General features: G+C 40.8%; 1 protein-coding gene across 1 annotated transcript in view; it reads right to left on the bottom strand.

The window, feature by feature from the left end:
* Positions 1 to 1,414: 1,414 nt before the first annotated feature.
* LOC111228102 (contactin-associated protein-like 5) overlaps positions 1,415 to 27,246 on the bottom strand; it is a 141,601-nt gene continuing 115,769 nt past the window's right edge. The window contains exons 14-25 of the mRNA XM_022753915.1: positions 24,192 to 24,392; positions 22,519 to 22,675; positions 21,446 to 21,573; positions 20,969 to 21,139; positions 19,374 to 19,592; positions 18,136 to 18,375; positions 12,158 to 12,385; positions 11,188 to 11,321; positions 10,142 to 10,229; positions 6,087 to 6,290; positions 5,198 to 5,272; positions 1,415 to 1,599 (exon numbers count right to left, since the gene is read on the bottom strand). Coding sequence (XP_022609636.1) covers positions 1,415 to 1,599; positions 5,198 to 5,272; positions 6,087 to 6,290; positions 10,142 to 10,229; positions 11,188 to 11,321; positions 12,158 to 12,385; positions 18,136 to 18,375; positions 19,374 to 19,592; positions 20,969 to 21,139; positions 21,446 to 21,573; positions 22,519 to 22,675; positions 24,192 to 24,392 — 2,030 coding nt within the window. The remainder of the gene's footprint in view (positions 1,600 to 5,197; positions 5,273 to 6,086; positions 6,291 to 10,141; positions 10,230 to 11,187; positions 11,322 to 12,157; positions 12,386 to 18,135; positions 18,376 to 19,373; positions 19,593 to 20,968; positions 21,140 to 21,445; positions 21,574 to 22,518; positions 22,676 to 24,191; positions 24,393 to 27,246) is intronic.

The raw sequence follows: 27,246 nt of genomic DNA, 5'->3' as shown, positions 1-27,246 counted from the left end.
GTCAAACACAGTACTCCATTTAGTCAGATGTAGTACTCCTTCCTGTTGTCAGATGTTGTACTCCTTCATGTAGCCATATGTAGTACTTCCTGTTGTCAGTTGTTGTACTTCCTGTAGTCAGATGTATTACTCTTTCATGTACTCAGGTTTAGTATTTCATGTACTTCATGCCAGATGTAGTACTCCTTCATGTACTCAAATGTAGTATTTCCAGTAGTCAGATATAGTACTTCATGTAGTCAGGTGTAGTACTTCATGTAGTCCGATGTAGTAGTTTATATATTCAGATCTTGTACTCCTTCCTGTAGTCAGATGTGTACTCAGATGTAGTCCTTCATGTACTTAGATGTAGTACTCCCTGTAATTGGATGTAATACTTCCTGTAGTCAGATGTAGTATTCATTCTTGTAGTCAGATGTAGTACTCCTTCCTGCAGTGAGATGTAGTACTTCATGTAGTCAGATGTAGTACTTCATGTTGTCAGATGTAGTACTCCTTCCTATAGCCAGATGCAGTACTCCTTCCTGTAGTCAGATGTAGTACTCCTTCCTATAGTCAGATGTAGTACACCTTCCTGTCGTCAGATGTAGTACTTTTGTGTAGTCAGATGTAGTACTCCTTCCTGTTGTCAAATGTAGTACTTAATGTAGTCAGATGTAGTACTCCTTCGTGTAGTCACATATAGTGCTTCCTCATGTAGCCAGATGTAGTACTCCTTCATGTAGCCATACGTAGTACTCCTTCATGTAGTCACATGTTGTTCTTCATGTAGGCATGTAGAATGACATGTGACGTAGTACTTGCTGTTGTCAGTTGTAGTTCTTCCTGTAGTTAGATGTATTACTCTTTCTGACTTCTGGCTTCCTCATGTGGCCAGATGTAGTACTTCATACAGTCAGAAGTAGTACTCAGATGTATTACTTCATGTTGTCAGATGTAGTAGTTTATATAGTCAGATGTAGTACTCCTTCCTGTAGTCAGATGTAGCACTTCATGTATTCAGATGTAGTTCTCCTTCATTTAATCAGATGTAGTACTTTCTGTAGTAAGATGTAGTACTGACTGTACTTAGATGTAGTACTCCATGTAGCCAGATGTGGTACTTCATGTTGACAGATGTAGTACTTCCTGTAGTCAGATGTATGACTCCTTCATATAATCAGATGTAGTACTTCCTGTAGTCAGATGTAGTACCCCTTCCTGTAGTCAGTTCAAGTACCTCATGTAGTCAGATGTAGTACTTCTTCCTTTAGTCAGTTCAAGTACCTCATGTAGTTAGATGTAGTACTCCTTCCTATAGTCAGATGAAGTATATCCTTGCTATAGTCAGATGTAGAACTCCTTCCTGTAGTCAGATGAAGTACTTAATGTAGTCAGATGTAGTCCTTCATGTTGTCAGATGTCCTTCCTGTAGTCAGATATAGTACTCCTTCATGTTGTCCCTGAGTGAGTTGTTTATGTGAATCTCTTTCCTGTTGCCGTGGCAATGCTCCTTCTCCTTGATGCTTTTGTTGCTCCTCTGGGTCCACCTCCTGTATAGGAGGTGGGTCACCACGGCCAGGACACAGACTACGATGAACACCACGGCTGTGGACACACCTGAGGAGCAGCCAGGATAACAATTTTTTTTTCATGTACAGTTTTATCATTTCTCACACTGTGTAATATTCATTAATCAAAGAATAGATAGTAGTATACACTGTGTGCAAAATTATTAGGCAAGTGAGTATTTTGACCATATCATCATTTTTATGCATATTTTCCAACTCCAAGCTGTATAAACTTGAATGCTTATTGGATTTAAGCATATCAGGTTATGTGTATTTGTGTAATGAGGGAGGGTGTGGCCTAAAGAGATCAACACCCTATATCAAGGTGTGCATAATTATTAGGCAGGTTCTTTTCCTCAGACAAAATGGGCCGAAAAAGAGATTTAACTGACTCTGAAAGTCAAAAATTGTAAAAAGCCTTTCAGAGGAATGCAGCATTCTTGAAATTGCTAAGATATTGGGGCGTGATCACCGAAACATCAAACGTTTTGTTGCAAATAGTCAATCAGGTTGCAAGAAACGTGTTGAGAAAAAAAGACGCAAATTAACTGCTCAAGATCTGAGAAGAATCAATCGTGAAGCTACCAGGAACCCATTATCCTCCAGTGCCATCATATTCCAGGACTGCAACCTACCTGGAGTGTCCAGAAGTACAAGGTGTTCAGTGCTCAGAGACATGGCCAAGCTAAGGAAGGCTGAAATTCGACCACCATTAAACAAGACAAAGAAGTTGAAACGTCAAGACTGGGCCAAGAAATATCTGAAGACAGATTTTTCAAAGGTTTTATGGACTGATGAGATGAGAATGACTCTTGACGGATCAGATGGATGGGCCCGTGGCTGGATCAGTTACGGGTACAGAGCTCCACTTTGAATCAGACGCCAGCAAGGTGGAGATGGGGTACTGGTATGGGCTGGTATTATTAAGGATGAGCTAGTTGGACCTTTTCAGGTTGAAGAAGGACTTAAAATCAACTCCCAAACCTACTGCCAGTTTTTAGAAGACACTTTCTTCAAGCAGTGGTACAGGAAAAAGTCTGCATCTTTCTAGAAGGCCATGATTTTTATGCAGGACAATGCTCCATCGCGTGCATCCAAATACTCCACTGCGTGGCTACCCGGCAAAGGCCTTAAAGATGAAAGAATAATGACATGGCCCCCTTCCTCACCCGACCTAAACCCTATTGAGAACTTGTGGGCCCTTCTTAAATGGGAGATTTACAGTGAGGGAAGACAATACACTTCTCTGAACAGCGCCTGGGTGTCACGGTCCTGTGTTTTCTCCATCTTTTCCCCTTCTCCTTTTGTGGGTGTGTCTTTGTCTGTGTCTGAAGCTGTACACCCGCTGCAATCACTCACCTGCTCCTCATCTCACAATCAAGCCACCTACACTGCTGCAGGACAAAGGACCAGTTCATTCTTCCACTCCTCGCCAAATCGTGCGTTACCTACCCGTGGTAAACCTTAGACTATTTTTGAGACTACTTTGTATTTTTTGTGATTCTGGCACTAACCTGCCTATTCTCCGGTGTCTAGTTCCTGCGTCCTGCTTTCTGACTCCATTACTCACGTCAACCAGCTCTGCTTCAACTACTCACCTGCCCTTCTGGAAACTCCACAGCCTGGATCCACATTGGCCTCAGCCCCCCTTACTGGTTCTCTACAAAAATAAACTGTGATTCTCATCCTATTCGGTGTCCTGAGTCTGCATCTTGTTCATTCAGTGTACTTACCACTGGGAGGCTGTGGTTGCTGCCGCACAAAAAAATTGATCGTCAACAGATCAAGAAACTGACTCCATGGATGGAAGGCTTATGACTGTTATTGAAAAGAAGGGTGGCTATACTGGTCACTGAATTCTTTTTTGGAAATGTCAGAAATATTTATTTGTAAATTTTGAGTTGTTTGTTATTCTCACTTTAACAAATGAAAATAAACAAGTGAGATGGGAAAATTTTTGTTTTTCATTTTGTTGCATAATAATTCTGCACACTAATAGCTGCCCAATAATTGTGCACAAATGGATATTCTCCTAAGAAAGCCAAAAACTCACTTTTACTATCTTAAATATTCAGATTTGAGGATTATTAACATTTTGGATTGACCGAGAGCACTGTATTTGTTCAACAATAAAATGAATCCTCAAAAATACAACATGCCTAATAATTGTGCACGGAGTGTAGACGGGCATATTCGAGCTGTGACAAATCAGCATCGTGATGCACTGACAGTGTAGGAATCCTGCAGAGAGTCTTCCTCAGAGAAAACTGTCTGGGATGAGCAGAGTTTCAAACATGAACAGAGCAGCTCAAATGTTTTGTCAACAGCAGATGACGTCTCTCTTTAACTCATGTTGAAGATCTGACAGTCATCATGTTTCCTGTGTGTAACAGTGCATGATTTTAATTGGCATCAAAGTGATCCATACAACAACAATCTGCAATTAACTATTACCCGAGTGCCATATACAAAATAAAAGGTGGCCATTTATTGAGCGTGTCATATTGTTTCATTTCTGAAACAAATTTCAAAGTTTAATTCCCTCAGGTTTGACTAGTTTACATGTAAAAACAATTGTTGCCAATCTGGAAAGGTTCAGTCCTCATTGTGATCTTCACTCTGACATAAACTGGAGAAAATTTAATGATCCTGTAATGATCCACAAATAAATTAGAATTTAATGACACTGTTTTTAACCCCAACAATCTCTATCCCATCATGTTGGTCATCACAGCTACACATTCAGGTGTATTTCAGTTCCAATAGTTCAGGTGTTACTTTGGCCAGACTCGTTAAAAAGAGGATAGAGTGTGCAGCCGTTGCCATGGTTATATGGTGTTTGGGAAAGACCAGTGGGGGAGGAGACAGGACCTGACTGTCCTGAGTAACTGCAGAGCAATTAATCTAAACCAACAAGTTTGATGCTCAGAGTTTTCTGTGGTTATTTCATAGCAGTCTTCTGCTTATCACATACAGATTTAACCTCGGGATGTGTATGTAACTGTGGCTCTGCAGTGTGTAACATCAGTCCAATTAGAGACTGCAGCTGGAACAGATACCTGCTGCCACAGACAAGTCACTAGTATAAAAGACAGTTCTCCAGTACAGACTTCCAGCTATACCTGGTGATGGAGCACCCTTTAATGTTTTCTCTGTCAGGCTTGGAACAGATTTGATTCTGACTGATGACTAGTGAGTGATCACATGTCAGCTGGTTGAAAAACATAAAATGGAAGTAGAGCAATGAGTGAAAGATGAATGAAGGGATTTGTATGATTTCACTTTATTTGCCCTCAACAAAAACAGTGACCAAAATATTATGGAAGAAAAGTGCCCTGAACTGATGACCAGGTAACTGCGCAAGACACACTCTTTCTTGGTATCAGGATTTCAGTGTGGGCCTAGTCACCAACACACCAAAGATACCAGTTAAAGAAATAATCACAGGGCACCCACAGAAAATTCAATGGTGCAATGCTGTGATTTATGTCAACACCAAAGTAGAGTCCATAGTGTAAATGAGCTGGAACTAAGGAAAGGGAGATAGTGAGAGGAATCAGAGGAAATTATTAAAATGCAGGCAGATGGACAGAGTAAAACACACAGAACAGCTGGGACTCATTGTCAGTAAACAGAAGAGAACAGACCTGCGATTATAGCCACATCATGTCTGCTATCACTGCCATGCTGCTCCTTCTCTTTATCCGTTGTTGCAGTTTGATCTGTAGAGGCATAAGAGACATTTATTAAGTGTGTTGACTGAGCAAATAAGCAGTGATGCTCGTTCTGTTAGCTTCATAAACTGTTTGGTTTAAAACAACGGCTAAAAACTTCCAGTACACACAAAGGGGGTTTCAACTAATTTCTGAATTATTCCTGAAATGTAACAATGACACAAATGACAAATCTGTAAACCTCAAAGCTGTGCAGCACATATATATGCTGTTGCATAGCTTCATTAGGTAAATTAGGTAAGAAAATTTGAAATTAGGTTCAGAACCTGTGCTCTGCTTATTCCTTCTAAGACCAGAGCTTTAATGTAACTAAATACATTTACTCAAGTATTGTACTCAGTGAAAATGAGTTTTCATTTACTTTAGTTGAGTATTTGAACTCTTTCTTACACTCCAGCTCCACTTCAGAGGGAAATATTGTACTTTTTCTCCATCAGTTATTTACTGTATGTAATTAAAAAACTAATTAACAAAAACGTATTCCATACGTAAATGGTATAGAAGACAATACATTGTTAAAGATTCAGCCAGTGGTTTTCAGTCTGTTTGACTTGTGACACAAATGTTGTGGCCTCTTGTTCCAGTAAGAGACATTTCTCCAGGTAACTTCACAGGGCTTCATTTAATGTGTGTAACTGTTCAAATAAAATAAACTCAACCCAAAAAAACTGTTTTAGGCCCAAACATTATTATCATCCAATGTTTCACAGCAAAGATTGGAGAACTTGCAAGAGGAGTTCAGTCTGTTTCTATCTGCTGAATCAATGCAGCTGCTTTTCCAATGACTGACAGAGTGTGTTACCTCTCAGATTGTGTGATTTGATGGAGTCTGCCAGGGCTCCACAGTTGGACTGGACCAGTGGACCCCGGACCGTGACCAATGAGCTCCCTCGATTCAGCAGCAGGGCTTTCAGAGGAGCCATGTGATTAAACTGGACTGAGGAGAGGCAGCCAATGAAACCCCTCGAACCTGCCTCAACCACCTCATCTAGGCAGTTGTCTCCTCCTACAGACAGTCAGTCAGTCAGTCAGACAGACAGACAGACAGACAGACAGACAGACAGACAGACAGACAGACACTCATGATAATGTGTGTGTCTGTGCTCGGCTGCAGCTCTTCATAGATAGATAGATAGATAGATAGATAGATATATAGATAGATAGATACTTTATTTATCCCCTGCGGGGAATTCAGGTGTCCAGCAGCTCATTAATAAAAATAATAATAATAGTTAATAATAAATAATAAACAATAATAGTTCAATCAGTCAAGTTCATTAGCCACTTCCTTTGGCTGAGGTGTTCTACAAAAGATCTCCTGAACCTCTCTGTTCTGCAGTGCAGTGAGATGAGACGTTTGCTGCTGTAGCTGCTTATCTGCCCTGCCAGAATGTTGTGGAGAGGATGGTTCTTACATTGCATGCGTCTCTCCATAACAGTCCTGATGTGTCCTACTTTAGGTACTGGAACAAGACATGATGTGTCCACAGGACCCGGACCCTCCCTGTTTGTAGGCTTAAGTTAAAGATCCTCTGGAGAGGCTCAGCCAGCCTTGGACATACACCATCCAGGCCTGCTGCTTTTCCAGGATGTAGCCTCTAGAGCTCTGCCCTCACTTCCTCTGCTGTAAAGGATAGGAGACTTGACCCCAGTGTGGAGGGAGTTGCAGCTGCAGTATCAGGTTGTGAAGGAGATCCTGTAGGAGAAGCTGCAGCTGAAGCAGTGGGAGAAAGAACAGGTGAGGCTGTCTCACACCTGTTGTAGAACAGGTTGAACTCTTGGCCTTGTCCACATCACCTGGTGTTGCCTGGCTGTTCTTCTCTTTATAGCCAGTGATGGTCCTCATCCCCTTCCACACCTCTCGTGTTGTTGAGCTGCAGCTTACTCTCTACCTTCTTTTTGTAGTCCTCCTTCGCCTGCTTTAATCTCCTCTTCAGCTCATGTTGCACACACCTGAGCTTCTCCCTGTCTCCATCCCTGAAGGCCTCCTTTTTCTGCTTGAGGAGGGTGTTGTTACTTACATGTTTCCAATGAAGATTGATGGTAGAAAAGGCTTATATCTCCATCTCCTAGCCTTTAGCTTAGCCCTGGCTCTGCATCCACATTAGGACTACGGTTTCTTTAGCTCAGCTGGTAAGAGATGTTTAACTCCATATCTAGCACACTTTAAAGCCAGGAGTTTTTACTTCATGTACATTATTTTCTACACCATTAGGCAAAACAACAATGTAGGATAAAATACTATATACTGCAAAAAAAAACAAAAAAAAAACAACTGTGCTTCACTGTTCCTCCTTACAATACAAAGCAACTTTTTCTGTAGCAACTTCACAACAACATGACAAATCTGGCAGCTGATTTAAGTGTTAAGGCCATCGCCACTGTTGCAGTGGCAGAGACAAACTGAACACATCTTTTTTTGTATAATTCATTAAAATTGAAAGCAACTTGTACCAGTGAGAATAAATCCAGTGCAGGTGGTGACCCTGTCTTCACAAATCTTATTTTCTGCCTATGAAAGTTTCATCAGGAGTAAATGATGAATGTAAGGATATTTTTCGTCTTTTCACTAATCAACCATTTAATTCACTGAGCAGCTTAGAGGCTACTGGCAGCTACCGGCATCTTTTAAGGTGGAATGTTTTCTTGAGTGTAACTTTGACCATTTCATTTGTTTTTATCAGATCTCGACACGAGAGACTCTTTAGTGATGATCGGATCTTCAACCGTTTACAATGTATATAAATTTCAATCGGATTATGTGAACTGTAGATATTTTATTTCATCTGGAGAAAAAAAGTAGTGGAGCATCGTTTCGGTGGCTCCGGCAGCTCTACACCTATGGTTCCACCACTATGTTGCACGCGGTACAAAACAGTTTAACGGTAATTTTTGTTGATAAATGTGAGACGTTCATGTCACACATGTCACAGCGAAGATTAGCAGCTTAACAATATGCTTCAAAACTAGAAACCAGGAAGTGAGTTTGGTGACATACATCAAAGTTTTGCGCAGGGACTGGTATGATTGGTTCAACTGTCAGGAAACTATAAATATCAAAAACTGTCTAGTAAGTGGGCTACTTTATTGAGAAGTGAAAGTGCCAGATGTGGAGGATAACCCTAACACCTGATCGAGTCACCCTCAGGCTGTACTGTGCTTTGACAGTCAGCTGCAGTACTGGCAGCAGCATCTCTGAGTGGAGTGAACAGACAGATTTGAAGCAATTGGTATTTTGCTTAAACCTTTCAAACATCATGGAACTAAAAAAATAATCCTAGGAAGAAATCATCCCATCAAGCAGGCAGCAGATTTTGGTCGGGTGGTGTTCCCCCTGAGAGTCCGGGATAGAACAGGTCTAAACAGGCGAACCCTCGATTGCCTGATGGCTGCATTGTGTTTACTGAGTTAGGATAAGAGGTGACATAAAAAGAAGAAAATTATACTGATTGTACAGTCTTCAGTGGTCATCTAACAGGTAAAAAAAAGTTTGAAAATATATCTTAATAATCAGAATATAAAATCAGTCAGTTGATTTTAAAGTGTTCTCTGGTTCGTTGCACAGACGTGGAATTGTAAACATTGTTATTAAAAGTTTAGGTATAAGTGCCCCTGAAACCTGAAAGATGGAAGACATTAGGTTCTTTAATTAAGTGCAAGCTGTCACACCGCGGTGAGGTCAAGTTGGGTTTTTGTCCTGTCTCCGTGTTTTGTCTTGTCATTTCCTGTTTTATTTTGAAAAGAAACTCTCCTCTCGTTTCAGGTCACTTGCCCTTCCTCACGTGTCACCGGTCTGATTGTCTTCCCTGATTCCCGATTGTGTCCACCTGTTCTCCATTACCCCCATGTGTTCAAATAGTCTGCGTCTGCCTTTGTCTTGTGCCAGTGTGTTCGTCTTCGTTCATGTGCGTTCACCCCAGCCTTATCACAGTTTGGACCATAGTTGTTGTCACAGATTTTGTCGGATTCCTCCAAGAGAGAGATTTTTGTTGTAAGTTTTATATCTTAGTTTTGTTTCCATAGTTAATGCTTTCACAGCTTTTTGTTTCCTCCGTGTGGAGCGATTATTATTTACTTACCTTTTCATATAATAGTGCCTCCAGTTTTCAGGAGAGTTTTTGTTATTTCTATTTCATTTTTTGTTACTTCTTTTTCCTCCGTAGCGGGAGTGATTTTCTGTTAACGTTTTATATAGTCTTTGGGTTTCCTCCCTTATTGGAGCGATTATTATTTTGGTAATAAGTAACAAAAATTAACTGATGAAAATGTAAATTAAACAATGAAGTGATAATTTATCAAGTAATTTGATTAATGATTTATTTGATTTATTTAAAGCTGATTTTACTAAAACAGTCGTGATGTGATGAAAACAGATCGACATCATTTTACCTCTTATTCGTCATCATCAACGAATGCTGTAAATGATAAATATCAGCACTGTTTGAAATAAAATATCAAGTTAATCAAATCAATTGGCATTTAGTCTGCTTTTCAATTCACATACATTTCTATTTTTATTAGTTATTTTCTGTTGCTCCCACCTCTCATACTTGTGAAGCCAAACAGCAGACTGAGGGCAGGACAGACCTTCAGAACCTCTGGGTAAAAACATCAGAGTCAAACTATCAAACTGAATTAAAACATCAATTTAAGTTTCAGATTTACATCAAAAAATAAAATGTGAATGCTGGGACCTGAGACCTAAACACAGCACAGGCAGCCTGAGATGTGAACACTGGGATCTGAGAGTCAAATAAAGAACAGAGAGGAGGTTGCAGGAAATGACACATTCTGCTGGCTCAGACTTTTCTCAGGGAAATTAAGCAAATTAAAATTAAATTAAAATGAGATACTTACTGATGACTTTGCCCAGTGTCAAGGCTCTGATTAAGATCAGCTCTGCATCAGATGACATGGTGTACTTCCTGTGGATGTCCTGGTCGATCTGGTGAAATAGAAGTAATCACGGAAAAAGCTGGTTACAAGAAATCTATACATCATCAGCAGCAGCAACAGCAGCAGACACTGTGACACACTATGACACACAAAAAACTGTTTTCTTGACAAATTCACACAAACTACCATTAGCCCACAAAGATCTTAGAAGTGCTTCCACAACTGCTCTGATGTGCTGACTCAGATACTCTTCTCAATGCAGACCAGGAAATCTAACGCTGAACTGAAGACCTGTGACAAACCAAAAGTTTCTTCAGTTATTGTTTACATTCTCATCTGTGTGAGCTCTCTAGCATCACTGTGGTATTCTTCATTAGGTCCATGTGGTCCATGAACTGATGAATCTGAAATGTCTGTGGTGGAAAAATTAGAGATGATTTCTCTGCTGATTTTACTACAGACATTTTTAATGATTTATTTCATTATTTAGTTTCACATTCATATTGCTCCTGCAGGTGTTTGGCTCACTGGCAGGGGATTTGGTTCATGTTCATATTATTGTGATAATGTTTTCAGGTCCCATTCTTGTCATCATCATATCTCAATAACACTTTGAGGCAATTTGTTACATCTAGTACAACTTTCACGTGGACTCAAAGATGAACTGATAAGATTCTGGTGGTCAAAAGTCAAAGGTCACTGTGACCTCACAAAACATTTTTGTCAATAACTCAAGAATTCACATGCTAATTAACCCTGGACCTGTTAAAGGAAGCATAAAACTGTAAGGCAGTAATTCTAGTTTCCTCAATATCAATATTGAAAATATCTGAAAAATGAATTGCCAACATTTTTCTGTTTTTCTTTTTCTGTTACAAAATCCATATGGCAATGAACCTCTGGTCAGGATCTGGTTAGGAAACATGGTGAGCATAATGATGAAAATACCAACACTGACTGGTAATACGAGGTTGGCTCAGACAAAAATAAATCAGCTGACTACTAACCTGTACATACAGGTCTTTGCCCTCATGATGGATTCTGATGTGGTGGAGCTGTCCATCTGCCAGGCTGCTGAGGATGGGAATGAACATGTCTGGCTTCCTGTGTGTCTGTAGGTGATACCAGATCTGCAGACTTCCTGCACACAAGATCACACAGACAGCATGAACCTGCTGCTGGTCCACAAACATCTGAGAGTCTCAGGAGGGTTTAAGTCTGAGTTTGTTTTTCTAGATTGCTTTTTTAAAATCTTTGCCTTTTAATTAACAGTTGACGGTGAAGATGCATATGGGGGGGGGGGGACATTTCTTCTATGTGGCCATGACCACTCAGCTATCAGAAGAGTCCATGTCTGTGTTGTTGAATGTTGTCAATTTCATCTGAGACAAGCTTCAGTTCTTCTTAATCTGTCTTCAAAACTTCAACAAAGAGAAAATGTGCAGCCACAGCAGCTGCAGAATAAACACGGGCAATGTTTGAAATGACTACAATTATGATAACAGTATTTCCAATACATGATGTATATCTCACTATAATGTATGAAATTATTTTTTAAATCAATAAAAAAACATTTTCATATAATTAATACTTTTCACTCAGGTTAATCATGATAATACTGAATTATCACTTGGCCCTGAACCACATGAATCCGTTGTGGTTCTATTTATCATATACCATATATCATATACAATATTTATCAATGTTACAAACAACTGAATGCTGGGAAATGTGAGACAAACTAGTTCTTAAGGCAATGAGAAAAAAAAAGTTTCTATATGATTATATAACGTTATTCAAAGTCTGGAGTTGTTTCTTTGCTTAAGATTTTGTGAAGAACATTAATTAAAATCTAAACTTCATCAGGGAATGAGGAAGAGTTCCTACAGACACTCTGGTTGACGTCTGATTGTATATTTAGAGTTTCAGATGTATGGCAGTACTAAAGTCATTCTGATGCTGATCACTTGTGTGTACCGTTGCGAGCCAGGATGATAGCCATGTACTGCTGGCTGAAGGTGCTGACAGTCAGCAGCATGGCCGGACTGTGGGAGGTGATGAAACTGAAGGCCACGTCCTCTCTGGACCTGCTGCTGCTTTCTCTGGAAACACCGGATGTCTGAGAGCTTCTGTTTTGCATCACTGAGAAGGGCTCCTGGAAGGTGAAGGTGACCGAGGACTCTGTGTCGAAGGACACTGACACTTCTGTACACAAGCACAGAGAACACCTTTATATAACAGGATTCATACTGAAAGGTGCAGTATGTGTTACACCCCAACAGAACAAGCAACACACTGGTGATGTCTCCATAGAGTGGAGCTGTCTTGAAGGTGGTGCTGGAGGAAAGGTCAGGTACATGCTTTCTTCTCTGGAGGCAGGACTGGGATCAGGACACTCCATGACAATCAGACCATTAGATTGTGGAAATTTTGACCCAGTCATGGAAGAAAGGTCAGAAGGACTCATAAATATTCTTACTATACTTGTATGTACCCAATTACATTAAATTTACCTGGTGTAGTGTACATACCTGGCCTGGCATCAGACACAATCTGTTAAAGAAGTTCATTGTAAGGACATGCAGAGTTATGGATCCAAAATTGACACTTTGTTACTCTTCCCACCATCAAACTATCAAATTGATAGGAAACAGACAAATGACCCTTCTCTCACAAACAGACCATGCTTTTAGCATGCCAGAGGGATGCACAATCAGATAATGTGTCAAAGGGTCAGCTCCAGAGGATAAACGAATGAACATCAGGCAAACTGGAGAGCATAGGCAAAATCTCCAGTTTGTAACAATGAGAATCTGTCTATTGTTTGTTCATTATATTTGAAAAGTAATATCAAAAGGACTGATTATCACTAAAGTGTGAATCCTGGCCTCTCAGTGCCATGCATGAATATACACACACACACACACACACACACACACACAACACACACAGACACACACACACACACACACACACACACACACACACACACACACACACACACAAACACAAAACTCTCTTCCTCTGTCCCTCTTAGATAACCGAGTCATAAACTACAACTCACATTCCAATCCTGAGTAGTGACCAGCACAACATTCTTCACAGACACAGATCTGAGGAAGAATATATAATTGTAAAAATTCTCTTTTTCTGTGTAATTGCTGAATGAAGCAATCCCACTATATGTTGTTGTCAGGTTGAAAAACGAACATTCTGTTTATTATTGGTGGGATAGCTGAATGGAGCAATCCCACTATATGTTGCTGTCAGGTCGAAAAATGAACATTCTGTTTATGATTATTAGTGCCACGGGTGCTCAGCTCTGAGGCACTCCTCTCAGAGCTGTAGAGGAGTGCCTCGGGGCTATGACTTTTGGTGTTAAAATTCCAATTTTTCCCAAAGTTATTCCCAAAATACTGGGAATAAATAATGCATTAGGAATGCATTGGAATTTTCTTTAAAAACCCACAAAATTTCACCTTTTTTCTACAAAATTTCACCTTTTGTCTGAGTCACCCAGCTCTCTCATACCTGCACGTAGAAATGTGATTCAAACTATAAAACGGAGGAAAACTTCTGCTCTCTCCAAAACACAGCAACTGTTTTTACATAACATGTAAACTTTTCAAACTATGAGCACTCAAAGGAGGAGTGCAAATCACTTTTTCTTCAAAGTTAGAGTGACAGTGTCAGTTGGCTAGAGTGCGTCAAGCAGTAAAAAATAACCTTTATTTTTATTTTTAACTCGAGCTCACGGCCAAACCGTAAAAAGGAGACAAATAATTCTTTCTGAAAATGTAGACATAGTTGTTGGGATTCATAAAATGTAACTTTGACAGGCAGGGTCTGCACAACCAAATGTTTATAAGTTTTCAAGATTTTAACCCTTTAAATGCCAGTTTGAAGACATGTTGCCTCTTGTTTTATAAAAAAAAAACAACACAGAATATGAGATATTTCCCACATAATACATGGTGGAGGGATGTGACATTGTTTTATATCAGAGTCTTTTATATCAAGACATTTCTCAAAACCAGAATATGATCAGGGTGACTTTTGAACACTGGAAATAAATCATGTACTCATCCCAGCAGTAGCCCCCGTGGCACTCAAAATTTCCCTGGAATTTTCTAGTTATTATTATTCTTCCAACAGTTTTTTGGCCCGCTTCTAATCCTGCACGCTTTATCGTAGAAATTCGATTTTAAGCTCAAAACGTATGTCTTGAACGGGACATTCCGGGCATTACTTTTCACAGCGATATGTCTAATAATTTTGGAAATATTAATCGTTGTGTCAGATTTTTTACAATGGGAGTCAGTGGAGAGTTTGTTCCAATCCTTTAAACCTTTCTCCTCTTTGAAACTCAATTACTTCGCCATACTTTTAGCTAGAGACATTATTTAATCTTTAAAGACTTTCAGCTATTTAAATTTAACCTTTCGATATCTTGTACGGTTTTTCATTTATCGCAGTTTTATTTTTGTGCTATTTTCTGATCATTTTTGAGTTTATAATGGGTGTGTATTGCATGTAATGTTCAGGGCTAGAGTGGGTGACATCATCGCTAGAGTTGGAGAAGGGATTAAACTGCTAAAAAAAGATCCTCTTAAACTCGTCCTCCAGGCCACAAATTCAATGACATCAATGATTATTTCCCACCAACTAGACAAACTTGTCAGCTTTCAGACAATGTGACTAACAAAGCAAAGAGACTCACAGAATTTGAACTGTGCCCTTTCAAAGTGGCAGGTTACCATCTAACTGCCCCATTCACTCTAATGTAAATTGAGAGCAGAAAATCAGGAGGAAACAGGAAGGGAGGTATTTCTAAAATCGCTGCATAGGCCACATTTTTGGCACCACAGACAAACATTTTATATGACTGCGATCAGCAAAGTCTCCTCTCTCACAAAATCTAAACATTCATGTGATAACAGTTATGATATTTCACTGACAAGCCTCAGTTTGAGAGGTATATTTCAACTGCATCTCTGCCCCACTCAGTAAAACCTAAGCACTTAAAATCACCAGGGCAACCTCTGAGTGCAGGAATGGGGCTACACAGGTGGATCAAATGACCTGATTAGAGACTCCTCTCATATCTGTGATGTTTATCAACCACTTTACTGACATTTCTGTCAAAGTCCAGCTACAAACTGCTTCAACACTAAATACAGATAATGATTTACACACATGTCAACTGTTAATCCTGATAGTGAACAGATCCAGATTATAGTTAATTATAGTTAAAGCAGCTGTTGTGGGAGAAAAATGTTTGATTTAAGTCCCAATTTAGTTTCAGTTGTAAGAGTTGCAGCTTTAAATCCTGAAGTTTGCACCACTTAGATATGACAGGGTTGACATGGTAGGAAATAAGAGATGAAGTCAAGAGTCAAGAAGCAGCATGTGTGGGTTGATGCTACTAATACTCTTCTTCCTTCAGTGGAATGCAAGAAGCCTGACTTTAAACACTTTAAACAGTTTATAATCAACAGAAGAGAAACACACAAAATTATTCTGTATGTTTTCAAGAATCCTGGCTAAAGCCTCACTAGGACTTTGTATCATGAGGATGTTCGGCAAGGAGAGATGGTGGAGGTGGAAAGTAGGTCATGTTGGTTAGACAGGGGATTCTCTACAGAGTAGTTGGCATAAGGAGAGAACAGGGATATGAGGTAAACACGTGGGGAATTTTAATGAGAGTTGATGGATGGAAAAAGCTTAGGGTGTAAATGATGGAAATAAAACAAGGATAGATATTAATACTAGAAAGTAATCTGTACTTGAGCTCACACTGGTGTCCAGTAACATGGCACCAATGTGTGACTGGAACCACAGGAAGCGACCATTGTGTTTTATATAAAGGTAACTGGCTACAGCAGGCAGGGGAATGAAATGAGTACTTGAGAAATTTCAGATAGAAAGTGACAGACACCTGAGTCTGAGTCAGGGAATGATTAACAACATCGGCAGGGACTGGAGGGAGTGGAGTGATCCTGAGGTTGCAGTAACCAATAAAGGAAAGGCTGAGATGATGGTAAATACTTCTGTTACAATACAAAGTTCCAATCATTTATCTGAGGAGGGAAGAGATGCATACAAAACCAGATCGGAACGCCTGAGGGTGCTGAGGAGAAAGTGTAGCGCTGAGGATGAACAGAATATCTCATTTAACATGAGTGACTGAAGTCAGGCTCTGGATTAAAGAAGACCGCACCTAGGAAAGATGAAATATGTTATATTAGCTGACACATATAAGTATGAAGGGGCAGAATGTTAATGTTATTTAATAAAGTGTGAGAAGAGGAAGTCCCAAGGGCTGGAAAGAAGAAATAATTATTCTCATCAGGAAACCTGAGCAGGAAGCCAGTAAACCAACAAACTACAGTCCTATTGTCTTGACATCATTTCTGTAAATAAATGGAACAGATGGTCAATGAGAGACCGATGTGGTTCTTGGAGAAAAGATGTCAAATGGCTACGTAAAGTAAGTTAGTTAATTGTTATTATTATTATCATAGTCCAAAGTGGGTTTGGAGAGGAAGGTGCTCTATGGATGCAGAGCTGTGTCTGGAAGCTCAAGTAAATAAAGAGACAGTGAAGCTGGGATTTAAATTTTCATTGGAGGAGACACAAGTTCTGCTCTTCACCAGAGAGAAACTCAGGGAAGAAGATAACCTGAAGTTATAAGGACATGGGTCAGAGAGGGCAAAGTTTTTGTTTTGCATTCTGACTCCTTATCATAGTTTTTTGTTGTTTTCACACCATGTTAACTTGTGATCACTGACTTAGAAAGATATACACAGTTTAGTTCACATAATCTGATATGGTGAATGTGTTACATGCACATGGTGCTGATAAAAGTGTGTAATCAGTTTTAAAAAAACTGAAGAGAAGAACGGATGGACTGCCTTGCAGGTTTGCACAGACAGATATGGTGCCCAGTGGATATATGATAATTACTTTTGTGATCCTCAGACTTTTTGTGTAACAGGTAAGCGAGGCTCACATTTGTGGTACTGAATGAAAAATTTCCATCCATCAGAGTGTAAAATAGATTACCATGAAATTCAGTCCAGATGTTCATCTTCACCTCTAGATGAATAAAACCGCTGGTGATCCTCTGACTTTTCTTTTAGTACCACTTTTAATTTCTCTGGTTTATACCAGCAGAACTCAGTAACATCAGCCTCAGTTGTACTTTGTGTTTGGTGCTAATTAGCTAGGTCTTCTAAGGTGTTGAATATTGTTAACATAATACCTGCTAATTTCTACCAAATCTCATTAACAGTATCTGCTAATCATTGTGTCATTGTGAGCATGTTAGCTCAGACCACTGTTGTACATTGCAGCCTCACAGAGCAGCTAGCACAGCTGTAGACTCTTATGTTACGTTATTTTATCATTCAGGATGATTTCATTATCAGAAAGCCATGAACCTGCATTATTCTAATGAAACTCAAGCTCTGAGTGACTTGGAAAAACATCCTTTAACATACAGTTGGTCCAGTTTGATATGTTTTCACTGTTGCTCCACTCCAAAGCAGAGCACTAACACAAGGCTACAGGCCACACCAACAACACCCACAGCTACATCACTGAAGGACCTTTATACAAGCAGCCTAGCAGTGATTCAGAGATACATGGAGCCATTTTTTGCTGAGAGGACCTGGATGCAGCTCAACCGCTGAGCAAGACAGCCCAACACAAACAACATGGAGAATGCATTACTTCACTTTCTGTACCCCTCCATTCATGTTAAGAGCAGAGCGGAAGCTCCAACACTGTCTGAACAAACTCTGTTCGTATTCTTCTGTTACACATTTTATATATATAGTCAAGCTTGTGCTTCATCTGGAGTTGTGGCTTTTATTTGAAGATGACTATATCATTTATTTGTGTTATATCATCATTAATTGTGTCAGTCTGGGCAAAGGTTGACCATCACTCACCTTCTTTACAGTTGGGTCCTCCGTAGGCTGACTGTGAGCAGTCACAGGTATAGCTGCTGCTCTTCTCAATACACCTCCCTCTGTTGTGGCAGAGGCTGCTGAAGCTGCTGCAGTAACCCGGACACCCAGAGCTCACCCCTGGAGTCATCTTCGCCCTCTCCTCAAGGTCATAGATCACACCATTGACAGTCAGAGTCCTGATGCAGCCCAGGAAGCCTCTCTGCTGGGACGCTGTTGCCCCTGGGATGAAGACCACTATGAAGCAATATTCTCTGCATGACACAGCTTCTACTACCACTTATACATGTACATAAACACAGATCAGCCATAACATTATAACCACTGAAAGGTGAAGGGAATAAAATTGATTATCTCGTTACAATAGCACCTATCAGCGGGGGGTGGGGGGGTATATTGGGCAGCAAGTGAACATTGGAAGAAGGTGCCCTGGTCTGATGAATCGATTTTTCTTTTACAGCATGTGGACATCTGTGCCCATGCGCGTTGCTTACCTGGGGAAGATATGGCATAAGGATGCACTATGGGAAGAAGGCAAGCCAGCGCAGGTAGTGTAATGCTTAGGGTGATGTTCTGCTGGGAAATCTTGGGTCCTGCCATTCATGTGGATGTTACTTTGACATGTACCACCTACTTAAACATTGTTGCAGACCAAGTACACTCTTTCATGGAAATGGTATTCCCTAATGGCAGTGGCCTCTTTCAGTCGGATAATGGTCTTGTCACACTGTAACAATGGTTCAGGAATGGTTTGAGGAACACAACAACAGTAACAGTTCAAGTTGATGACTTGGCCTCCAAATTCCACAGATCTCAATCCAATTGAGCATCTGTGGGATGTGCTGGACAAACAAATGCCATCCATGGAGGCCCCACATCGCAACTTCCAGGACTTAAAGGATCTGCTGCTAATGTCTTGGTTCAAGATACCACAGCACACCTTCAGAGGTTTGGTGGAGTCCATGCCTAGATGGATCAGAGCTGTTTTGGCAGCAAAATATTAGGCAGGTGGTAATAATGTTATAGCTGATCGATGTAAAATGTTTAGAATCACACCTTTTATCAAATTAATTTATGTGACTCTTAATCTATCAAAACAGTTTGATACTTTTACCCCTATAACACAGTATATTTACATGCACGTAAGTGACTAGGTCCTCATAGAAATTGAATATGAATCTGATCTTATCTTAAACCTCTGCTCTAGTTCTCTGTCCTACCTACAAACAGCTGGTTGTTGAGGCGTAAGCGGCAGTGTCCATCAGCTGGAGCCTCCAGGAAGTGGAGAGGAAGCTGGTCAACCTGTAGCGACGCCTCCTTCATGTTACGCTCCACCCTCACGTAGTGCCACTGCCTGTCATTCAGAGGGAGGTGGGACTTCACAGCCAGGACCACCGGACCATTTCCAACATCAAAGGAGAAAGTCACCACTGAGGGAGCTGGGATGTCACACACATACGCACACACGTACGCACGCACACACACACACACACACACACACACACACACACACACACACACACACACACACACACACACACACACACACACACACAGTGTCTCCAAACAGAAAAAGTCAGAACTCCTTCTCAGATATTAAATGTATAAAATGTTCTATATCAGGTATTATGAAGGGGGTAGGTTTGGTTTTACTACTGTGCAAAATTTACAGTAAACTTGCAGTGCAGAAATTTTGTCTCCCACCTCTGGCAGAGTGATGACACAAGCACAGTGGGGAAAAGCCACACTTATGTTTGTCTTTACCATGGATCACTTTCTGTTTCAGACTGTAATCCTTCATCTACACACATAGAGTTTCTTTTGTATCCGCACCATCAGAAACTTTTCTTGGACGCTTCCTCGGTTTTTCCAGGTGTGTACCTGCTGCTATAGCTGCTCCATCACTATGGTCGTTCCCCTCTTCAGCTCTGGCAAACCAATCATTACTGGTTAATGTAAATGTAACGGTATTGTTTGGCCAGTGCAGGAAACCAGAGACACAGACACCAGATTTTTATTTTTGTGATTTTTTCGGGCTTTTTCTGCCTTTATTATAGTGACAGTCAGAGAGTGACAGGAAAGTTGAGAGAGAGAGGGGATGACATGCAGCAAAGGGCTGCAGGTCGGATTCGAACCCAGGCCGCTGTAATTAGGACTAAGCCTTAATGGTATGTGCTCTACCAGGTGAACCACTGAGGCGCCCCACAGACACCAGATTTAAAACTCTGGCATACTGAAGAATACACATACTAAAAGAAGTGTTGTGTGCACTCATTTAGCAACGCCTTGAATGTCATAGATGTTCATCTCTATGTAAAAGTATTAAGTATTATAGTGCACTGGTATATCTCACCTATGATAATATGAGGCACACACACACGTGCACATTTTCAAGTAGATCATGATTTATATCAGTAAACTGTGTGAATGTCGGCATGATTACAGGTTATATGATTTTTGCTTTTGTGCAAATGTTTTATAAATGAGACCTGGACTCCTGCTCTGTACAGGAATCAAACATTATAAGATAGAGAGTAAAATAAATGTTTGCAGTATTTGATGATACTTTCTTCTATATCAAATATTATAATATATATATTCTTTAAGGACTTTTCAGCTGTACATAAGCAGTAAGGAAATTACACTCTGCTGTTGGTGCCCTGTGACAGTGTAATGTGTCATTAGGATCACATCCATCATGGTGTGCATAGCCGACAGCTTTCATGGGTGCTGATAATTTTGAACATGTCCTTCTCTGTCCTGTCTCATATGAGTCTTATTCCAGTTGGTAGGGGTGTGTTGATCATTCACTCACAGCTGAGCTCCACTCGAATGAAGTCTTTATGGCCCAGGTTCTCCAGAAGGACTCCTGATCGAACACTAGTTTTGAAGTAGAAGGAGATGTCGCAGGTGAGCTCGCCTTGTAGGGTGGGGAAGAGGAGGGAGGAGGACTCCTGGTAGAAGGAGACTGCATTCCAAATGGACTCTGAAAGAAAATGAAAGGTCAGTGGGAGAGCCGGCTTCCTGCTAGGAGGCTACTTACTAATTGAAAGGCAAAATGTTCAGTGAGACATTAAGAGGTTGTAGTTAACAAAACACACACAAGTCTATCAATTTACTAAAACAACACAAAGTATTTTCATTATAAGTGTCCTTAGTCTTCATATGATACTAAAGTTACAGATGATATTTGAACATGGTTTCTGTCAATCAACATTGAGCCTGAGATTCAAAGTCTCTGCCTGCATCCACAAGCCCAAAGTGGGGCTGTAACATAGCAGTGGTCACCTACTGTCTCCATAACAACGAAGAGGTCCGATTTGGTAGATGGCCTCCGAGCCCGTTCTGTTGGTGTCTCCGATCACCACATGGCTCACTGGCAGGTGCTCTTTATAGGATAGGACGCCTGAGTCATTGGCCCTGTGATAGAAGAACAGAGAGCTGTCTCACTCCAGAGTCCAGATAAATGAACTCCTCTGTAGAGTAAATAGATGGAAACAGGGTATGAAATCATGTGAAATCCCAGAGAGAACTGAAGATGAACGTACAGTATGCAAAGTGATTCAGAGAATTTTACACCGAGATTGTGACAGAGTCATAATTTGTTTTAATTTAACCAGTTGCTTGAATGAAAATTTCTTGACCATCATAGAAGTCAAAAGAGTTTTCTGGCTTCAGGCTTTTCTTCCACACTGTGCTGCCTACTGCACATAATAGTTAATATTAATTAATGTCAGTGTCTCTCCTGCTTCACCTGCTTGGCCCATAGACTTCAAATTCAAATAAAATATCATAATACAAAGAGAAATAACTAACCTTTTTTCAGTTGGAGGCCCTGCCAACAGATTTTCAGAGGTCTCTTTTAGAGTAGCAGTCTCTGAGGAAAATGATGTTTGGGCTGCAGTCTAGGGCTTACAGTACTGTGTGGTCACTAGGACAAAGTGGCAGTGTCATATCCACTTTCAGATGTTTTGGTCACAGTCATCAACTCGGCCATATGCACAATAAGGGAAGTCACAGCAGTGAAGTAATACAGCAGTAACCTGGAAGCCAAGGCTGCTGCTGCTTAGCACAAGTTACATGTTGTATATTCTGGATTAAGGCTGTTGTGTGATGTGAAGCTGTAAATAATATTACCCACAATTAACCACAAGATAAAAAGAAATCATAGTGAGAATACAACATGAGCTCTCTACTTCATTGAGGTACAATACGCTAATGTAGATTTTTTTTCCTGAGGCTGATGCAGATTAAAGATTTAAAATTACTTCTGATGTCATTATCAAAGTTTTGGTGTTTTTGTAAATATTCATTCTGCTTTGAAAGTCTGAGTGCAGCGGTGACAGCTGTGTGTGTGTTATGTACCACGAGGCTTTGTCAGCATCGCAGTTGCAGAAGTAGTTCATGTCGATGCAGTTCTCCTCCAGGCTGCAGGAGCACTGCTGGACTCCAGGCAGGAAGCCTCCCCAGTAGCTCCGCCTATCTCCTCTCTGGTCCAACCACCAGGACAAAGGGTGTCCGTCTGTAACAAAACATCACACAATGAAAGAAGCAGCCAATGGGTTTCACAAAAGTAACAACTGAACACAGCAAAGACTCAAAGATGACTTGGTGTATGCACAGTTCATCCAGAAAGTCTTCAGACCCTTCAATGTTTTCACATTTTATGCAGCAGCCTTTTGCTAAAATCATAAAAAAAATATTATTCCCTCATCAGTCTACTCTCTATCCCGTAATGACAAAGTGGAAAGTGGCTGGTACTTTCCACAGTGATGAGATGGATGGATGGATGGATGGATGGATGGATGGATGGATGGATGGATGGATGGATGGATGGATGGATGGATGGATGGATGGATGGATGGATGGATGGATGAACAAAACGAAAAATTACAAAGAACCTGTCCCTGGTACAACCTAGAGACAGTTCGAGGACTCCACCAACCAGCCAAGTTACAGGAAATATGTCACAGTCTCTCCTTCCTGAGCTACAGCATCGAATAATGGCTAGAAGTGTTTTTGCAGAACATTATGATGTCACAGTGAAGTTAACCTTTGACTTTTTGGATATACAGTAAAATGTCATCAACCCTAACCACACAAGTCAAACATACTGTGTAGTAACATCAAAATTTGTCTGCACTCAATTATCTGGATATGTCACATTGCAAATTTATGCAGGTGGTTGAAGTAGAAGCTAAATAAAAATACCTCTGACAGCAGCTTTGCTGATTTTTATGATGGTTGATCACAAATTTATAAGTTGACCATATTTTGTGTTTTTTTTTGTATACTCTTTTCACTCACTAATCAGTTCCTGTCATTTCTACTTTGCTGTTTTTTCAAATCAGTTTCAAGCCACTGTTAATGAAACAAAACACCTGCAATTATTTCACATTAAAAGCCTGTCAGGAAAGAACACAATGGAGCCCCTGATGGGCTTTTGATATGAAAATCTGTGCAGGAAATGTTATGTTTCATTAATAGAAAATTCACATCAATTGAAAAACAGCAAAGTAGATTCAGCTGAAACTTATTAGTGGATGAATGTGTTTGTGTTAAAAAGAGAAACTCAGAGGAGCAGTGACTATGATGAATAATTGCTGATAAGACAACAGGTAAACATGGAGGAAGTGTTACATTTACATTAACAGCAAATGAAAACAGGAGCAGATCAGAAGATAATAAAATATATTTTAAAAAATCAACTCATTAAATAGGGACTTAGGGATCTGTCTTTGATCTGTTAATGAACGTGTTTGTTTGTGTTCACACGGCACCAAGGGAATGGTGGAATTCAGCACTTTATGAATGGTTCATGAGAGCAGCACAAGCACAATGTTTGGGACACCAACGACTCCTTGAGTAATTCAGGATGAATGTACACAGAGAAGAGTAAGCGCAAAAACATAACAACATGAGAGAGTGAATATGGTTCATGAGGTCAGAGTGGGGTTTTCTTAGTGGAACACAAACAGGATGAAGGAGGAGAAAACATTCAGAGGGAACGGGACCATCAGAGAAACACACAATTCCACCTTTGGTGTTGAAGAGGCGGGACTTCTTGCAGCTGTAAACCACTTCCTGTTGGCACTGCTCTGAGGCCATTATGATGGAGCGCATTTGTTCGGCCGAGGCACTGTATTTTAACTTCATGATATGAGGATGCTGCAGAGATGAGCCCTGGACTCTGACTGGAGCTGTGACGTTGTGGGTCATCACTGTCCACACCCGCTCCTCTAAACACACACACAAAAACCATGTGTTAGCCTGTTAGCATGAACAGTAAGGATGACTTTATAAAATATATAAATAAATAAAAGATGTGGAAAATGTCAAATAATCAAAAGTCTAAGGAGCACTGTCACTGTGGCATGTATCAGGAACAGGCAGGAAGAGGAGTACAGAGATCTGACGATGGCCTTCAGTGAATGGAGTGACAAGAACTGCCTCCTTCTGAACACCTCCAAGACCAAGGAGATGGTCATGGACTTTTGGAGGTCTAGGCCCACCCTTCAGCCAGTCAACATTCGAGGGAAGGACATTGAGGTGGTGCACACTTACAGTATAAATACCTAGGTGTGCACCTGGACAGTAAACTGGACTGGTCCTTGAACACAGATGCCATCTACCTGAAGGGGCAGAGCCAGCTCTTTTTCCTCAGGGGGCTCAGGTCCTTTGATGTCTGCAGTGAAATGCTGCACATGTTTTATCAGTCAGTGGTGGCCAGTGTATTTTTTTATGCTGCAGTCTGCTGGGGCAGCAGTATGTCCAACATGAACACAAAAAGACTGGACAAGCTGGTAAAAAAAAGGCTGGGTCTGTGCTTGGCAGGAGTCTGGATTCACTCAGGACTGTTGTGGAGGGACGCATGCAATGTAAGATGGAGGCCATCTTGGACAATACCAACCACCCTCTCCCCAATATTCTGGCAGGACAGAGAAGCAGCTACAGGTGCAGCAAACATCTCATCTCAGAACAGAGAGGTTCAGGAGATCCTTTGTTACCACTGCCATCAGGCTATACAACATTCATTCATTCATTGTCTACCGCTTATCCTCTAGTAGGGTCGCGGGGGGGCTGGAGCCTATCCCAGCATCCTTTCGGACGAGAGGCGGGGTACACCCTGGACAGGTCGCCAGTCCATCGCAGGGCACACAGAGACAAACAACCATTCACTCTCACAGTCACACCTATGGTCAATTTGGAGTAACCAATTAGCCTAGTCCCCATTTGCATGTCTTTGGACTGTGGGAGGAAGCCGGAGTACCCGGAGAGAACCCACACAGCCACACAGGCTGTAATGGATCTTTTTTATAATAACAATAACAATATCAATCAAATGTCAGATGTCACCTGCTCAGCACCAAACACAGTGACATACAGACAGACACAGTGACTTGACCAGAAAGAGAGTGAAAACTGGATATATGTTCATCAGGTCGACACAAACACACATCCAAATGATAGTGTTGTTCCATATCTGCTGGATGTCTGACTAAAAAACAGTTTGCTAATAAATGGACTTCATTAGAACCAGTGGCACGAGGCAGCATCCTGAGAGAGAGTTTCTGAAAATCACTGCATCATTCTAACTGTTTGTTTTTTCCCTCAAGCACATGAGCGCCCAGCCTGTATACCTCTCTCTCTCCCTTCTCCTTCTCTATCTCCTTCCTGTTACTCTCCGCAGGTCCTCCCACCTCCAAAGCTGTAGAGTCTGGAACTGCAACTGCAAACCACCTACTGCCCCCATGATCCTGTTAACACCTGCTGCTAAACTTGCTCAATTTTATTATAATTAATGATAAATATTATTACTGCTATTAGCTTTCATTATAACTTTTATCAGTAGGAGTGTTACAGTTGCCATTACATTACTATTGCTGTTACTGCTGCTACTATCACTATTATTAATATTTCTATCATTGCATGTTATTGTTCTTTTCCTCTGCGCTCTCTCTATCTCACCAACCCACCCGGTCGAGGCAGATGGACCCGCCCACCCTCAGTCCGGTTCTGCTAGAAGTTTCTGCCTCTTAAAATAAAATTTTTCCTTGCCACTGTCGCCTAGTGCTTGCTCTTGGTGTAGGGTCTTTGTAAATAATATTATAAAGAGAAGGTCTAGACCTGCTCTATTTGGAAAGTGCCTTGAGATAACTTATGTTGTGAATTGGCGCTGTACAAATAAAAATTGACTTGACTGGTCCTGATGACTGGGGACAGTCCTGGGCTGACTGAAAGCTTAGAGTAAGTTCAATCAGGAAGACTATCTCAATTCCACCTCCATTCACAATTCTCTCATTTTCTCCCTCTCTCACCCCACTCCTCGTAATCAGCTGACTTCAGGTGTTCGGCAACCAATCAGATCTCACCACGATCTCAACCAGCCAATGTTGTCTCTGTCATATTTTAAAATCTGTTCTCTTCTGTCCTTCTGTCAGCTGTCATTTCAGTGCATTTGCTGCGACCCGTAGTTGTGTATCTAAAACCTGGCTCACTTTTTTGTGCCACAGCTCCATCTTTTAAATCAGCTGCACCCACTCATTTAATTCTCACAGTCTCTGGAGAGTGGCTCCTGCAAGGCTGAGGCCACTGTACGTGTGGGAAAGTGATACAGTTTACACTGCCCTGCTAGCTTGTTGTGCTACATATCACAACCTCCCAATTTGGATTAAATTATGTGAGTAATTTACAATAGGTGGGTTTTCCATCCACCTGCATTTTCAATTTCTGTATAAAGAAACCTTAGTAAAAAATCCAGAAATTCAACAAAAGTATCACAAAAAAGTTGCAGGTTGTTGTTGTTGTTGTTGTTGTTGTTTCTGGTAGTGAAGCAGAATTTGAAAATGCTAAGAGGATGATCGCCTAACTCAGACACACAGTCTACATGTGGTGAGACCAGTGTATTGATAAAAGCAAAATGAGACTAAGTGCAGGGGGGACAGGATGACACACATGAAGCATGTGACCTAAATGTTCACTGAAGCTTCTGGTCCACTGAATAGACTGAAAACAGACAAAACAGATGAGTGTGGAGCAATGAAGAAAGGTTAGCTTCATTAAATCAATACAACAAATACCATCTTTTCATCA

The sequence above is a fragment of the Seriola dumerili genome, unplaced genomic scaffold (assembly GCF_002260705.1).
Source record: "Seriola dumerili isolate Sdu_G_001 unplaced genomic scaffold, Sdu_1.0 BDQW01000200.1, whole genome shotgun sequence".
NCBI lineage: Eukaryota > Metazoa > Chordata > Actinopteri > Carangiformes > Carangidae > Seriola > Seriola dumerili.
This window is presented reverse-complemented; position numbering and strand designations above follow the sequence as displayed.